The 17,787-nt window shown below is 34.2% G+C and overlaps 1 protein-coding gene and 1 long non-coding RNA gene across 2 annotated transcripts in view; one reads left to right on the top strand and one right to left on the bottom strand.

Moving 5' to 3' along the window:
* LOC135364405 (uncharacterized) overlaps positions 1 to 17,787 on the bottom strand; it is a 155,452-nt gene that overhangs the window by 79,722 nt on the left and 57,943 nt on the right. The window contains exon 2 of the long non-coding RNA XR_010411426.1: positions 860 to 946. This is a non-coding gene — a long non-coding RNA (uncharacterized LOC135364405). The remainder of the gene's footprint in view (positions 1 to 859; positions 947 to 17,787) is intronic.
* PTPRQ (protein tyrosine phosphatase receptor type Q) overlaps positions 1 to 17,787 on the top strand; it is a 200,457-nt gene that overhangs the window by 156,682 nt on the left and 25,988 nt on the right. The window contains exons 36-38 of the mRNA XM_064590841.1: positions 11,917 to 11,943; positions 12,583 to 12,664; positions 15,833 to 15,923. Of these exons, the coding sequence (XP_064446911.1) occupies positions 11,917 to 11,943; positions 12,583 to 12,664; positions 15,833 to 15,923 (200 nt within the window). The remainder of the gene's footprint in view (positions 1 to 11,916; positions 11,944 to 12,582; positions 12,665 to 15,832; positions 15,924 to 17,787) is intronic.

Genomic DNA, 17,787 nt, shown 5'->3' with positions numbered 1-17,787 from the left:
CTTTTTGATATGATTCCAGCATTCATGACTGTGAAACATCCGTATTTGTAATTCCAGTGGCACATAATAATATGCTTTGCTTGATTATTACAGAAATTTATTAAAATAACTATCAAGTGGTTTGAGTACTAACTCTTCACTACAGAGATCTGTCTCCAGATTTACTATTTATTGAAGGTTTTTCATGTGAATAAGGTCAGTAATACAGTGGAAATTAAGTCTAGAAGAAATGGTAACTAACAGATCCATAATTAGTCATGTGCACATATACGAGGGGCCATCCTTCAGTGAAGCTCTCAAGCCCTTCACTTGTCTTGAGGTGCTGGAAGATCTAAATCTATTAAAAGGCATATAGGGCATGAGAGTAGAACCAGAGACTGATAGTAGATTCTGAGAGTAAAGAATCAGGGAGTTTGATTTAGTTTTTAAATTGTTGAATAACTTACATCATATGTCTTTGTTATTTGCCGGAGAGAACTTAGGTGATTTCCTTTAAATCTACCCAGCTAATATATGCTGTTTCTACCTGAGGCTTAGGCATGTTCTTTTCCTTCCAACCTGCCCACTTTCTTCATGCATATTGGACTAGCAGTTTTCTTCAGTGTTGTATGTCTTGACATGTCCGTAAGAGAAATGATAAAAGAAGAAGATTTAATCAATAATTAAAATATTAATTTTAGGGAGTTATCTAGTTAACAAAAGTTATTATGATGCTTGTACTAAATCCTGTCAAGGACTTGGAATTTTATAGTTAAGAAATTATTCATTTTATGACATGTGCCTGTATATTTATTTACGTGTTAAGATTCATCCTGTAAATTTTGTGTGTGTAAACTCTTATTATTTAATTATATTTTACCTTGTTTCACAAAGGATCTAAAGAAGAATTCTCTCACATTGTAATTTTTCTTCCTGAAGAACAAAACTCGAATGAAGATTTAGTACTCTGGAAAAAAAAAAAAAAAAAAGATTGAGTACTCTGTAACTCCATGAGAACATTCAGGATAGGCCAAGATAATGTTTTCATTTCCTATTTGGAATGATAATTATACCATTTCCTTATGCACATTTTATATTTAAGTTTAGACAATGCATGATATATTTCTTAGGGAGGGTATTTAATATTTTGGGCTCATCTCTTCCACATTCACCAGATTAGAAAATGACCTTTGGGGTTTTAAAGAAATGAACAAAACAACATTTTGTGATGGCTCCTTTGAAACACAACCACTTAGCCCAAGGAAGTGAGAAAGGTTTCCAGGAGGAAATATTGGCAAAATTAGCAAACACTCAGGTAAAACAGACCTGTTTCTTCAAGATTGCTGAGACCAGCTGACCCTATGGATTGCTTTAACTAATTTAACTGCACACAAACTACCTTCCCAAGAGAGTTATAACACTTAAAATTAAATAACCTAACAGAGGGTTCACAAGTTAAATATTCTATTTGCTAAAAATGTTTATTTTTTACTGTCTCCTTACCAGGTTTAATTAAGTTATAGTAGGTTCCCCATCTCCAATCTCCCCCACCCCCCACCCCCACCCAGGGTGACTAAATCAGAAAAAAAAAAAAAAAAAAAAACCACATAGTAGAATAACATTAATCAATGTTACTAATCTTCTTACTTCACCCTCAATTTCTTCCAAACCTCAATTATCCCCCCAAATTTTGTGCATCATTCCATATTAATTCTCTTGCCTATTTTAGTTGAATGAATGTAATGGTGCATTAATTAGACTCAAGGCCCAATCCAGTAATCATGAATGGAATTAAAATCCTCAAGAAAGCAAACAATTGAATTGCTTTCGTTCTTCTATAACTTTAGAAGTGTGCAAGTTGAATTTTCGTTAAATGTACATGTCTTCAGGAAGCTCTTGTAAACTTTAAATCAGAATACTACATTTGGAATTATTATTGTTATTTACAATCTTTATAAAATTAAAAAATCATCCCAATCTACTTTCACATAGAAGGCTTGCTAATATAAATAATTGCTACTGTTTTTGAGCAATTACTGTGTGTTAACTCTGTGTGTAATGATCTCACTTAACTCTTTCAATCCTTTTGTGGTAGATATTTTTATCCCCATTTTACAGTTGAAAAACAAAAGATGCTTAGAGAATTTAAGTAACTGTCCAAGGTGGTAGTAAACAGGACAGCCATGATGCTAGCCTGCGTGCGTTGGATTCAGAGATAAGATACACCTGTACTTCTCTGTGTGTGTGTGTGTGTGTGTAACTCAGAAGCTTACTAGATGAGATCAATATAACCCCTTTTAAAAAGACAAGACCCTATGGGATCCTTCTTGAGGCAGCTTTTCCTATGCAGAGAAATGATTCTAAGGGAAGAACTGCTTTTTTTGAATTCTTTGTTCTTTAGTGACATGGGACAAAGGAGTGATGGCATTTTACTATAGGTTCAAACTTCAGAAACTGAAAAATCTTTAGTAGTGCAAGTCTTATTGTACCTTCAATAAGAACACATAATATTTGATACATGAAGTTCTATGTAAAATCATTAGCATTTTAATCGCCATCAATTCTTTGACAGGTTCTAGCCATGGATTTTACTTCTCTCTTAAACCATTTTGCAAACAATGGCAAAAATACATGAATCCTGATAAGAAATGTCTGACAAATATGTGAATTCCAGACAAGTGTCCTGAAGTAGGATGAAGCTCAAGATATTTAATGCTCATGTTCTTGTAGTAGCAAAAAATAATCCAGTGTGTTTGTGTACTAAATAAATAATGAATCTTTACTTCCAGATATTCTTCATTTTTCTTTAGACGCAAGGAGATTTTTGTCATCCAGTAAGTTACTGTGGTGATGCAGAGCTCTGTTGTGATGGTTTTCATCTTGTCAGGTGGTGTGCTCTATATTTTTAAATACACTATATTGAGCGTTTTGTTGTTTAACGTGCTATTTTTTTCCAAAGCCAAAAAACCCCAAAAAAGCCCTATGCTTTCTACTTACAATATGTCCTCTATAATTTGCATGCTATTGATATGGTAAAGTTAACCTTATCAAAATGCACATTGACTCATAATGTGCATGTCCTGAGAATTTGCTGTGTTCTCATGTTGTGTTAGCTTTGACAGTAAAATAAGTTTCCACCTAGATTTCTTCACATGCATCTTGTCTTATTACATGATACAAAGCTGAGTTCTCCATCTGACAGATGGAGTCTGGGTCCACACTTCACAAAAGCTCATTTCAACTACTGCAGGTGGTAATCTGTAAGGACCAAGATGATGAAATTTCCCGTTCTCTGCCTCTGGGACATACACAGAGTGACACAGTTCATAGTATCTGTACTTCTGCCCTAATCAATGGGTAGCTAACTGTGCATGTTTTCAGGCACTCCTCTGATGTTTGGAAATGTCATTTATATGCTAGCACAAAAATTGCTTTGTGCCTTCTGAAGGTAGCATAACAAAATGTCAGCATTACCGGGGACCCCAGCAACAGATTGAATGCCTCAGAGATAATCAGTTTCTTCGTGCAAAGAATATGAATGGAGGCAAAGAACGAAAATGCATTTGATTTCAAAATCCCAAATCTATGACAGAGGAGTCAGTCTCCATGAGCCACAGGGGTGGATGGGGCCAAGGCTCCTGACATTCTCATTGATCATGAATAGTAGTAGACAGCATGATTAAAACAGTGGAAGCCAGGACTATTTCTACTCTAGTCATATTTAGCATTTTGGAATCATAGGTAAACTTGTTTTGCTTCCTGTGAACTAATTGCCAAGTTTCCATGGACAGAATTAAAATAGTTTTATAAAAATACATTTTCCTCAAAGGACCTGCTTGATCAGATTCAGTTGTCAAAGTAAAGACTCTGTTGAGCTAAAGATTTAAGTGATCACATCACACATAAAATATCCATTTCCAACCAGCACTCAAAGCTGACCTCTCAGCATTCCAGACTCACAAGGGGTCTGGTGGAGCAGCTCTGCCAAGTATCTTTCTTTGTCATCATTAAACAGAATTCTTTTACTTTTTTTCTTTTTTTTTTTTGCTTTATGCCATTAATGCCTCAGAAAAATCCTTCCATTTTTACCTCATGTTTCTCCTCGAACACCACATTTTCTCTCTTCAAATTAGTCAGTAGTGTCCCTGTTTAGTCAGAGGTCTTACTTCGATAGAGCTCAACTTAATGGTTTGGATTCATCAGACCTTTATAGAACACCTGTACATAAATCCTATTTGTTAAGGCAGATGTAGTCTTCCTCCAAATTTAGTTTTCCAAGGTTACCTTCTAACCCCTAACTGAGGTAATTAAGTGTTTACTAGATGAGATAATTAGTTAATAGTTTGGGCTCGAAGCACTTTTTAGATGATAGCACGTCATCTGTGTCCTCTTCATTCCATCCTCACCGAGAGCCTGTGCCCATCTCTTCACACAGCTATCAGCAGTTTCTTCATCTTCTCTTCCTACTCCTTCTGCCCTCTTGCCCAAGGTAGCTAAGCCTGTGCCCCTCGCTGTAATTTAGGATATGTGGTTGACAAAATAAAACGTCTGTCAGGAATTTGTTTTCAAAAGTGCTAATGTGGAGAGGCTTAGTAATAATGAAAATTCAACTCTTGCCACCTCGGGAATCTTCTCTTACCTCTTTGACATCAGCAAGAACGTTGCTTTTCCTTATTAATCTAAATGTCCATTTTACTTTGTTTGGGTAAAAGAAGTATCAGTCGGACCCTACCAAGTGCCAAGCACTGTTCTGGGCACTGGAAATTCTGTGATTAAAATGGAAGGGGCATTGCCTCCAAAGAGCTGCCCTTCAAATAGCTAAGCTCCTTTTAAGCTTACTTGTCTTTACAGGAAATATGCTGAGAAAGTACTTAGGACAGCACTTAAAGAATTGATTGTTTTTCTAGTTAAATAAGAAAAATATTACATTACTTACTTATTGAGGTGGTATGTTTACCTTATAAGGTGAAGTTTTAGAGTCAGCTCTACAGTACCAGCTATCAGGATAATATTTTTTAACTTTGTTTTACAGTTTTATTGAGAAATAACTGACATACATCACTGTGTGAGTTTAAGGTATATAGCATAATGGTTTGATTTACATATATTGTGAAGTAATTACCCCAGTAGGTTCAGCTAACAAACATTTTTTTCATATAAATACAAAAAAAAATGAAGAAAAGAAAAAATGAAAAAAAAATGTTCTCCTTATGATGAGAACTTTTAGGATCTATTTTCTTAACAACTTTCAAATATACCATACAGCAGTGTTAACCATAGTCATTATGTTGTACATTACATCCCTAGTACTTATTTACCTTAATACTGGAAGTTTATACCTTTTATCCACCTTCCTCCAGTACCCCCTCCCTCTGCCCTCCATCTCTGCTAACCACAAAGCTGATTTCTTTCTCTATGAATTTGTGTTTGCTTGTTTGTTTGTGTTTTAGATTCCACATATAAGTGAGTTCATACAGTATTTGTCCTTTTCTGTCTGACTTATTTCATTTAGCATAATGCCTTCAAGCCCTCCATGTTGTTGCAAATGGTAGGATTTCGTCTTTTTGTGGCCAAATAATATTCCTTTGTGTGTGTGTGTGTGTGTATGTATATATATGTGTGTGTGTGTGTGTGTGTGTGTGTATATATATATGCCACAACCTCTTTATCCATTCACCCACTGATGGACACTTAGGTTACTTCCATGTCATAGCTGTTGTAAATAATGTTGCCATAAACATGGGGGTGCAGATGTCTTTTTGAGTTACTGTTTTCATTTCCTGTGAATATATTCCTAGAAGTAGACTTGCTGGATCATATGGTAGTTCTATTTTTAACTTTTTAAGGATTGGTTAGGATAACTTTTTAAATTTATATTAGGGACCACAGAAAAATTATTGGTGATTTGGTAAAAGAATGAAGAAATATCTGGAAATGGAGCACCTGGGTGGCTCAGTCGGTTAAGTGTCTGCCTTCGGCTCAGGTCATGACCTCAGGGTCCTGGGATGGAGCCCCACGTCAGGCTCCCTGCTCAGTAGGGAGCCTGCTTCTCCCTCTGCCTGCTGTTCCCCTGCTTGTGTCCTCTCACTCTCTCTGTCAAATAAATAAATAAAATCTTAAAAGGAAAGAAAGATCTGAAAGAATACTATTTTAAAGCCTAGAATAAATAAAACAATAGGAAAGAACAAAACTGAAGACACCTTTGAAAGCATTACAGTAAATGCTGAGGGTAAGTAATAGGATATCATTATAGAAGTAGATGTAAATGTTGGAACAGTTAATGGCTTGATTGAAATATAGAAATTAAAAATTCACACTCAGCATTTTATAAAACTTGAAACGATTAATTAATATGTTTTACCAGAAAGATAGATTCTTAACAAATTTTTATTTGAATATGAAGTACATGTCAGTGTGCCAAGTACATATTTTAAATCAATGCAATAAAATTTGAGGTTCCTTTCTTTTTAACCTAACTTAAGTAGAAAACACAAAATTTCTAGTTTGTCCTGTGCCACTGGTAATGCTGATTTAAGCTGCTCATCTATAGGCTATCATCCATGGCTCTCTATTTGGACTATATTTTAATTCCCTATAGATTTCAACTAATTGACCTTGAGGGAAAGCTGAGTCTCTGTGACAATATGGTCTTCAATCACCACTGCCAACATAAATAAATGGTTCCTCTCTGGATCTATCAAGAGTAATCTGAGTGGAATTTAAGTTTTTGATAGACTTTTAAAAAATGAGCCCAGACATGAAATAATACCCTTTTCAACAAAAGGGAATAGGATTTAAGACAGCTAAGATTCATGTAATAAAAAGCGTTTAGCCCTTTCTGTTAGAAAGTGGTCAGTTTTCTTATTGAAATCTGGACAATTCCCAAATTGATTTATATAATAATGAACTGAATTTGATTTGACAGGATCATTCACTATTGTAAGTGAATACAATACCAGTCTAAAATGCTCTTCATGTAACAAATTGTTTTTAAAAATGTTAATAAAAAGTTTTCTATATGAGTTTCTTTGAGTGTCTTCACAGATCACTTAATTTGAAAATAGCACTCCTGAAATAACATTGTTGACTTTCACGCACATTAATTTCTGTAAGGTTTTTTTAATACTTATCTAACCAAACAGTTTTTTTAAAAGAATTTAATTTCTTCATCAATAAAAGTCAATGCTTTTTTTTTTTTTTTTGTATTATGCCCCACCTTCTTTTCTAATTCCCTGGATAAATTGTCCAAATTAATTTTTTTCCTATTTAAAAACAAAACTTTAAAACCTATAATAAAATTTAGAATGCAGCCAATTCCTTTTTAAAAAAATTTATTTATTTATTTATTTGAGAGAAAGAGAGAGTGGGAAGAGGTGGGGCAGAGGGAGAGAGAGAGAGACTATCTCATGCAGACACCCCACTGAGCACAGAGTCTGACCTTGATCTCACAATCCTGAGATCATGACCTGAGCCAAAATCAAGAGTCAGATGCTTAACCTACTGAACCACCCAAGCACCCCAGATGCAGCCAATTCTTTTTTTTTTTTTGTAAAGATTTTATTTATTTATTTGACAGAGAGAGACACAGTGAGAGAGGGAACACAAGCAGGGGGAGTGGGAGAGGGAGAAGCAGGCTTCCCGCAGAGCAGGGAGCCCGATGCGGGGCTCAATCCCAGGACCCTGGGATCATGACCTGAGCCGAAGGCAGACGCTTAACAATGCCCCTGGATGCAGCCAATTCTTAAAGGAAGAATATACCCATACATTATGAGGCTAAGTATCAAAACTACTACAGACAACAAAAAAATCTTTTATTTGAAACAGTTAGGTAATATTTGCCAAAATGTCTTCTCAATTTAAGCTACCCAGATAGGTATTTCAATTTCAGTTCACACATACTGGTGACATTGGCATAGACTGGAAAATTAAATAAAAATTAGACTTTAGAAGTCTTGTTTCTCACATTATGTAAATATACATGTAAAGAATAGGTTACATAAAGTGACTGGGTTTAGATAAAGAGAGTGATACAAATGAAAATAAAGCCAAAACAGATCTTACTCTTTTTTTGAAGTCTATCTTTTTTTTTACTTGGATAGGCAAGATGATTTTATTGTTCATATATCTAATTTCCTAGCACCTGTTAACTTTCTAATGTTAGGGGATCTAATATGGCTTTTAAACTCATATAGTGTTTTGGGTTTTTTTAAAGATTTTATTTATTTATTTGACAGAGAGAGAAAGAGAACACAAGCAGGGGGTTTGGGAGAGGGAGAAGCAGGCTCCCTACTGAGCAGGTAGCCCAATATGGGACTCGATCCCAGGACCCTGGGATCATGACCTGAGCTGAAGGCAGACGTTTAACTGACTGAGCCACCCAGGCACCCTAGACTCATATAGTGTTTATTGATACATCTATTGATCATACTTATCTAAAGCTCCTGAAAATTCTCAATTGCTTACTATTTTAGTGGGAAATTCATTCAGTTCAGATACTCTCATAATAAGCACAGTGCTTACATTTAGCTTTCTGTGTATCTTAGTCTGAATGCATCCAAAATTGTATATTTAATAATGATTTATTCATTGTCTACATGAATAAGGTTATGAGGGTCTTGCAGTAAGGCAGTGTTAATCCTGCCCCTGCCTTCAAGTACACAAGAACCTCAATGCATGTATCCTTAATACAGGTGCTTATATAGCCATAATATAAGGTGGAAAGTGGTTTGTGCATAGAAATCTCATTTCTATGAAATTATTTTCTCTATAATAGAACAAAGAAGGCCCATGGAAGAGTTAACATTTGAATCAGCTATTGAGGAATCAGTAGGACCTGGTTGTGGAAAAACACCTAGAATGGTACAAACCGAGAGGGAGGGATGCCAGAGAATTGCTGGAATACAAACGGGGTATGTGAAAGGTAGTTGTAAGGAATAACATTAAAATGCCAGTGTGATGAGAATGCCTTCACGTGATAATGTGAAAACTGAATTATTATAATCTTTATGGTATTAAGGATTTATTTAGGATCTTAAATTGAGAACTAGAAAGCCAAACTCAGATTTGAAGTCTGGATATTTATGACCACTCTTTATGCTGGAGACCCTGATTAAGAAGAATAAAATAGGAAATCTTGCTGCTTAATTTAGCACATTTTAATCTACCCAGTTTTGAGTAAAATTAAGATAGGATATTCTTTTGGGGAAAAAAATCTTCCTTTATATCAGTGTGAATTGTAGGACAGATGGGTAAGAGGAGCTTGAGTTTTACAAAATAAAGTAGAAATAGCAATTATAATACTAATGATATTAACTAATATTTATGTATTGCTTCCAAAGCCAAGGACTTTTCTAAGCTTGTACATATATGAGCTTAATTTACATGTACTTACCCTATTTTCCAAATTAGGAACTGAGGCACAAGAAAGATTAAGTAACTTGCTCAAGGTAATGTAGCTGGTATTTGTTGGAGCAGGTATTTGAAGTCATCATATTTTATAGTACAGAAAGAATTCACAAATATCCATCTGGATCCAATAGCTACCCAGTTACAGTTTAAAATTAGTATCTTTAGAGAGATCTTTCAAATGCAAAATAAAATACAGTAAAAAAAAGCAACTTTCTATAGTGTTTGAAAAACAACTTTCTGTAGTGTTTAGAAACTATAAAGAAATTGACAAAAGAAAAATATTTTATTAGTTTTTATTAATTTTTTTTAAATATTTTTATTTTTATTAGTTATAATTTCTAAATGAGAATAGACAACATTAATGAGAAAAAGAGCAAGGATGTGAATAATAACATGGTGCTTTAGCTATTTCTTGTGGATTTATATCTTAATATGATTATTCATGTTTAATGTCTTTTTTTTTTTTAAGATTTTATTTATTTATTTGACAGAGAGAGACACAGTGAGAAAGGGAACACAAGCAGGGGGAGTGGGAGAAGGAGAAGCAGGCTTCCTGCTGAGCAGGGAGCCTGATGTGGGGCTCGATCCCAGGACCCTGGGATCATGACCTGAGCCAAAGGCAGACGCTTAACGACTGAGCCACCCAGGCGCCCCTGTTTAATGTCTTTTGAGGATTTGATGAATGTATTCTGATTCTTCAAATTCCTTATGGATTGCTGCCCAGAAGTTAGCCCTACTTTAGATTCTAGATAGCCTAGTAAAAATATTCTGCCAATACCACCTCAAATAATCCTGGATTCTCTGGGAAAAGAGAGACTCTCCTACTGTAGGATGGCAGTCTGACTGTTCTTAAATAGGTGGACCATAAGCCTGTCATTAAATCAGATACAGTGCGTGTGAATTTCACCAATCACAAATTGAATAATATTCTCTGTTGTTATGAAAGTGATATCCATGCAAGTCAAGAATTTCCATTTCTGTGTGGTAGCAGGGAAATTGATCTTGCCAATTCAAATATCTCATTCATATTTCTATCTTAAGCTCAGTTAATTAGGATTTGCCCAACCTAACCCCCCGCCTTTCCTGTTTCTGAGGAACATGATGGCATAAGAGCACCGGGCATCAGTCATTATGTGTATTTGGGTGGTATGGGTCTAGGCCATGATTATATTTTTTCTTGCTGGTCTTTGCTGAAGGGTAATTATTTCCAACAGGGATTGACTGTTGCCTCAGTCCCCACTTTATCTATTGCTATGTCAGAAGTATTTCCAGGGCCTCTAATTCAGACATCCTCTATCTTCCTGTCCCAAACTCCAAATCAAGGATTCTTCTGATTCAATAGCCCATTCAAACATCTCCATATCCATTTAGTTAAAAATTTCCCTATTGCCTTCTCAGAATCATTCTAGGTTATTGTAGGAAGCTTACAAGTTCATCTACCAAGACTTTGCTCAAACATTGCTGTTTTATCACTGTGACTCCATGTTTGATAATGGGATGTTGTATGATGTTATACCCTGAGAAGCTGGGAGATACCTCCTCCTTGGGGACACCTATCGCATTAACCAGAATTCTATCATTCTTCTTGGTAGTACTTGCTCCTGCACCCCCTATTTTTCACCAATTTCTATATTGTAAAAAAATGAACTTTTTGACTCCTGTTTTTTTCATTGAACACACCCTTTTGTAACCATTTTCATAGTATTCATTACGACACATTTTTCAATCTAATTATTTTCTTTCATTTGTCCTTTACTTCAAAAACCACATCCTCTTATAAACATCATTCACTTCAGGAATGCAGTAAAATCGTCCTTGATAATACTTAAAATTTAAAACTTTGAAAAAATTTTATTTTATTGATTTTATTTCATTATACTTTGTGCCTTTTGTGGTTTTGCAGTGCTAATTGATTGTGCATGACAAATGTGTTATTAAAGATGTTCCCATCTTTGAATTTGTGTGTTGCATAGTCTATTTGGCTGTTAAAAATTATTTCAATTTTTTTCAGAGTATGAATAACTTGACCAATGAACTGTCACAGGAGATATGTCTAAAGGAACTGAAAGAATTGTGATTTTTTATGGTTATATACTTATCAAAACTCACTCATGAAATAAAACTTAGGCAATATGATGTCATTTTTCAAAGATCCACTCCCCCTGGTTAAGCATTCTCTATGGACAAAGAAAATATTTTTTTAAATCCACATTAACTCTCTTAGACTCTAAATACTATGCAATATATTAAAAAGTGACCTGTTTTTAACATAGTACCCCAAAGGCCTAACAATATTAAAAGAGTATCTTAGCTTGAGAGGGAAGCTAAGTTATTATTTGGCCATATTGAGTCCAAATAATATAATTTAGAAAGATGAAATAGAATTTAAAATAATGATTGCGTATCAGGTAAAGTCATAGCACATCATACATTACTGATTTATTATATTTATCTGATTTTAATCTAGAACTCTTTCAGAAAGAGCTATCCCCTCAGCTTATCATGCATTTAACACAATCTCTGTTGCAGGTTACTTAGTTATAGAAAATCCATCAAGTAAGTTTGTTAAATATCTTTTCTTCTTTTTGAATGTCAATGCTAGATTCACTGATTCAATGAATCTTAATGTGTGGTTCCTTTTTTGTATGTTTGCTAGAAAAACCTCCAAGCTGGATATAAATCATAAAAGCATGACTAATTGCATGGTAACTGGAGAAATGCTTTCTCTCTCTCTGGGGTGAAGCCTGCATGTCTGTATTTTAGCTTGGGAAGTAATACGGGGATATTTAAACTCCTTAGGGTTTAAAAACCATGTCATTATGAGAATGAGGTCACTGCAATATTTTATATCTTCTAAAACTTTGTAATGTATAAAATGTTTTCTGTATGACAAAGAGGTATTATGTGCTTTAGGATTCAATGATAACTTTATGCCCTTATATTTACTTGAAAAACTTTTTTCCTTACAATGTGATATCATTCATATAAAGTCACTTAAAAATGGAAAGGATTTTGTGCCAGGACTACAAAGAAAGCACACTTACAGGGGAGAAGTTAATTTTGTAAATATGGCAAAATGACTTTAAAGGGCTGTGTGTTTACGGGTTTTGAAGTATCTGTTGTTCTTTGACTTATTCACTGTATGGCCAGTGTCAGTCTAACATGATTCCATTTTCTACCTCTCTTTGCTTGGAGGCCGGTAAGCAAGAAGTCCTTCCTGCAACATGTTGAAGAGCTTTGCACAAACAACAACCTAAAGTTTCAAGAAGAATTTTCGGTATGTTACTAGCAGTTGTCACAACATTGCCAGACCTCCAGTCGTTTCATGTGTCACATTTCATGTCCATTTTAAGCATGCAAGGCCATGAAGGACTCTGGCCTTGATAATCAATACCCAATTACCAGGTTGATTGTTTGGATAGTAATGTTACACGGGGTGGCCTCTGGTGCAACCTGAACAGAATTATTCACCTACTGTGTGAGGAAAGGGTACTCTTCTTCAGACCTCCCCAGCAATGGCAGCCTGGCCTCATTTCTGCTCTGCTCTTTCATCCACATGTGCATGGGAGTCTGGAAAGTCTGGAAGGTTGTATTCATTGGTTTTTGCTGGTGTGTGAGATTTAGGCTTTACCATATATGTGGTTTTATATTTAAATAATTATTTTAGATTTAGAGACCAAATAATTCCATTTTATATTTGCCTGCTTAGTTTATGTTAGTGATATAGATGAACCTGAGAACAGAACGTGATGTTTCCAGAAACTACAAAAACATTATTTCTAGAACTATCTAAAAGTAAAAATACCCGTGTTTTATGAGGCCTATATTTAAGTTACTATGAAATAAATACACTATCACCTTATGGAGAATATGTTAAGTTAAGAGCATTCCACTTTAACACTAGTTAAAAGTTAAGATTAATTATATTGTTTTCAACATTTTGTGTATCTATAAAATTCAAATTATATTAATGCATAAGGTATATATCAGATCTCTAAACATTTTTAAAACTTGTGTGCATCTTTCCAAACTTATGTGATTATTTTGTATTATATAAGTAATATGGATTTCTAAATGTCACCAAAAACTTTATTTCTTTTTTTTTTCATGAAATTTTTAGTGTGTGAACCTATGAAACAAAGAATTAAGCAATTGGCTTGAATAATTCAGGATTATAATATTTCAGCCTCTCAGGAAATAATAACAAAATGTGAGAAGATTAATGGTATTTCCTACAGCTCTTTGGTTATGCTTCTTAAGTAATATTGGCCTGGACTTAACAAAATAGATGGTACCATAAAACTTTTCTTAGCATTTACACAGCAAGAACTCGCAATTGTTCAGAAGCAAAAGTGTAATTTCACTAGAAGAGGAGCGAATATAATTACATTATGCATGACTGAGTAGATGAAAAGTTTTATTAGCAACAACATTTTCACATATATTACATTGAAAAAATTTCTAGTTCAACTTCTTTGGAGATTATGGTTTTAAGAACTTTTTAGATACAAATATATAGGTTGTATGTATGTATTATATAAACATATCTATATATGTAAGGAACTTCTTTAAATTATTTTTTATCCTAATGCTGTATTAAGATTTTTAAAGCAAAATTATATTTAAATTAATAAATGCATATTTGATAAACTTTAAAACTCAGATCATAACCACTTATACCTTAAATATTTATAAGCTTCTACTATATGGTAGGCATTGTATTTGGCATATTAATATATATCGATTCAATGCTTAATAGCTAAGTGACTTTGGATAAATCACATAAACTCTCTGTTCCTCCATATCCTGATTTGTAAAATAATAGTATTTACCAATAATAGTATTTATCTCACTGAGTTGTGAATACTAAAACAATTGAATGTGTGTAACACCAAGAATAGTGGCTGACACAAGTATTAGCTATATGTTATGACTATGACTTCTACCATAAAGAAGCTCAAACTATGATAAGAACTGCAGACATGCACAGAAAATACATAAATACACTGTATCATGACAGATATGCAGAAAGAAGTGAGGATTGACTTTATTTGGATAGCAGTCAGAAAAGACTGCACAAAAAGGTGCTGTTTGAGATGAACTTTTAGACAAGCAGAAGACCAATGGGTAAATAAAGGGGGAAGAGTATCCCAGAGAGAGAGAGAAGGAATGCAAAAGCATAAGGATGCAAAACAGTCTCACTCACATATGATCCCACTGAAAAGAACAAACAGTAGGAGAAAGAACTGAATAGGATGGTGGAGGCCCTGTGTTCCCTGGTAAGAAAAAGGTTGCAAGTGTGACATTACTATCCAAACAGTCAACCTGGTAATTGGATATTGATTATCAAGGCCACAGTCATTTAAATCTATAATTGGAAACTTCTATGTGAAATAATTACAGAAAAAAAATACCACCTTTCAGGAGATTTCCATTTCACCTCTGTTTTCTCCTCTATTTCTTTATCTATATGAATATGCTGACATATACTCCTAACACCTTGACACAGGGAAACGGTTCTAGGATTCCCTACTTGATTAAACAAATTTTTTCTAAGCCTTTTATGCCGGTGCATCAGATTTCAGATGCTTACACTGCACATAGCCACATGCAAAAGACTGTCTGGATTTTCTTTTTGAGGAAAAATAAGGGGGAAAGGAAGACTTATCTAATAAAAGAAGTAGTTTATAATGATGTTGAAAAATTGTAAAAACAAAAATTTTAACACTTTTTAAGGAATTTGGCAAGTTGAGATTTATTTCTAAAATGAAAAACTATAAACTTTGTAAATATAAATCACCAGCTCAACAAAATAATGAACACATTTTCTTGCACCAACTTTCTTAATGATGAATGGATCATATCATGATTTTTTACCAAAATGTCAATAATGGATCTCCTTGACCCTTCATCTGTGTCTGATAATTCTTAATCACACCTTTGCATTCCAGTATCGATTTAACAATGCCTACTGAGAACAGGAATTGACCTTTGGCATCTTCTTAAACTGGCCAATGTTGTACCAATTAATAGGCATGAAATCACACTGCCTGAGGAGAAAAAACAAAAAATAAATCACTGAAATCCCTTCCCCTACTAAGTAGACATTAAAATATTAAATAATACTCAGTGTGTTCCTGTTGAAACCATTAGTAAAGTATGGAAAAGGGTTATTAGTAACATGGTTGCCACATCTTAGAGCTTCTAAAAGTACAAAGAAGTTATCCCAGAGAAAGCAAGAGACCAACTGACCAATTTTTTCAGGATATTTTCAGTAAACGTTTACATAAGTTCATTGCTGTTAATTTGACCTTGTTTCTGCAGTTATGAGAGGTGTTTTCAATTTAAAAATAAAAGGGTTTAGAATAAAGAATAGTTTTTTCCTAAGTAGAATTTCTTGTTTACCTCTGAAATAAATCTAAACTGCAATGACTTCATTCCACAGGAACTACCAAAATTTCTTCAGGATCTTTCTTCAACTGATGCCGATCTGCCTTGGAACAGAGCAAAAAACCGCTTTCCAAACATAAAACCATGTATGTGCCCTTACTGCTCCTGGTTTCTACCTGCAAAATGTTTTAAAATGAGCACCAAATGCATCTTAGCCTTTTTATTTCTTAAACCTATTAATATTAATTGAATTACAATAATGTATTTTATTAGCAGTTATTTTCAAATTGTATCTCTTCTGCTTTGTTAATATGTATTAAAGTTAATGTACATGATTTTCAGCTTGTTCATACAAGGTTCACTTATGCAGGTGCAAGAAACTGTAGACCTAATAGTTTCTTAGCTTTGTAATTTAACCCAGGTAACATACCTCTCTAACATCTTCCTACAGATCTAGTTCTCAAATGAAAAGAGAAACATGTAACTTTGTGCATTCATTTCCCTTAAAATCAGGGCTGTGCTTTCTTATGGAATATAAGAGATGCATTGCAAAATATTCATTGAAGATCAAAGTAAATGTATGCTTACCAGGGTGGTTTTACAAAGGAGGCAGGATGGTGCCTCATCATAATAAACAAAACTTCATTTTTCAATCAATAAGAAAAGAAACTATTATCGCTTTAAGAATTAGCAGTGATTGGGGTGCCTGGGTGGCTCAGTCAGTTAAGCGGCTGCCTTCGGCCCAGGTCATGATCCTGGGGTCCTGGGATCGAGCCCCAAGTCCGGCTCCCTGCTCAGTGGACAGCCTGCTTCTCCCTCTCCCTCTGCCTACTTGTGCTCTCTATCTCTCTGTCAAATAAATAAATAAAATCTTAAAAAAAAAAAAAAGAATTAGCAGTGATGTGAAAGGAAAAATAGAACATTCTTCTGTTCATAATAGCTATATATTTGATATTACATTTTTTGAACAGATGTGCCTCCTATCTATATTCTGATTCCATACACTTTATATTATGAGATAAGAAAGTGCTATTTGTGATATTCTGAAATATTATTAATATTGTTTCAAAGTCTAGAATTTTAAAATACTCCTAATTTTAAAGTATTTTTAATAAATATACATTTTTCTATGTTCTATGCATTTTCAAACTATAATGGGAAAATTCCTTACTTAAGAATTGAACTCTTCTGCCTAGAAAGACACAGATTTGAAGAAGGATAAAATTGCAGAGTGTAAAATCATAAAGGATGTGGATAGGAGGACATGGGCCAAATTCTGATATTCTAGAACTCAAGGATAACTGAGACATGAAGTAAACAAATTTAGGGAAATATGATATAGGAAGTAGTAATGTAGTGAATCTGCTAATTCCCAAGAATTAAGATAGGATGAAAATGCAAATAGCTTTTATCATACAAAATCTCTTCTGGAACAAAGCAAATCATAAGTAAATGACTTCAGGAGCAAGTTGACAAATCAGACACTATTGTAAGAAGTAAGGAATGTTAGTATTAAGTCTCTAAGTTTCTATGGCATGCAGTTTCTCAATAGGTCCTTTTGTTTTCCTTTTCAGAGAGTTAACCTGGGTTGGATGTATCATAAGTTTAAGAGATATGGAAATTCTCATGTCTTTATATTTGTCTCTACCTAAATTTCTTCAGTACTGTCTGCTTCATGCTTATTCAATGCTCTTCTGTGAAAATAAACACTGTTATCTGATTGAAAGACAGTTACTGGGCGCCTGGGTGGCTCAGTCGGCTAAGCGTCTGCCTTCAGCTCAGGTCATGATCTCAGGGTCCTGGGATCTTGCTCTGTATCAGGCTTCTTGCTCATTGGGAAGTCTGCTTCTCTCTCTGCCCCTCCCCCACTCTTGAACTCATACTCTCTCTCTCTGTCTCTGTATCTCTCTCAAAAATAAATAAATAATCTTTTTAAAAAAAGACCGTTACTATGGAATATTTAATGTTTATTTACAATCATATATTTGGCTGAAATAATTTATAATATAT

This window comes from Mirounga angustirostris, unplaced genomic scaffold (assembly GCF_029215605.1).
Source record: "Mirounga angustirostris isolate CCGP_5_RB_7025 unplaced genomic scaffold, mMirAng1.0.hap1 SCAF_5, whole genome shotgun sequence".
NCBI classification, from domain to species: Eukaryota; Metazoa; Chordata; class Mammalia; order Carnivora; family Phocidae; genus Mirounga; species Mirounga angustirostris.
Note: the sequence above shows the minus strand (reverse complement) of the source record. Positions and strands in the feature narration are given on the sequence as shown.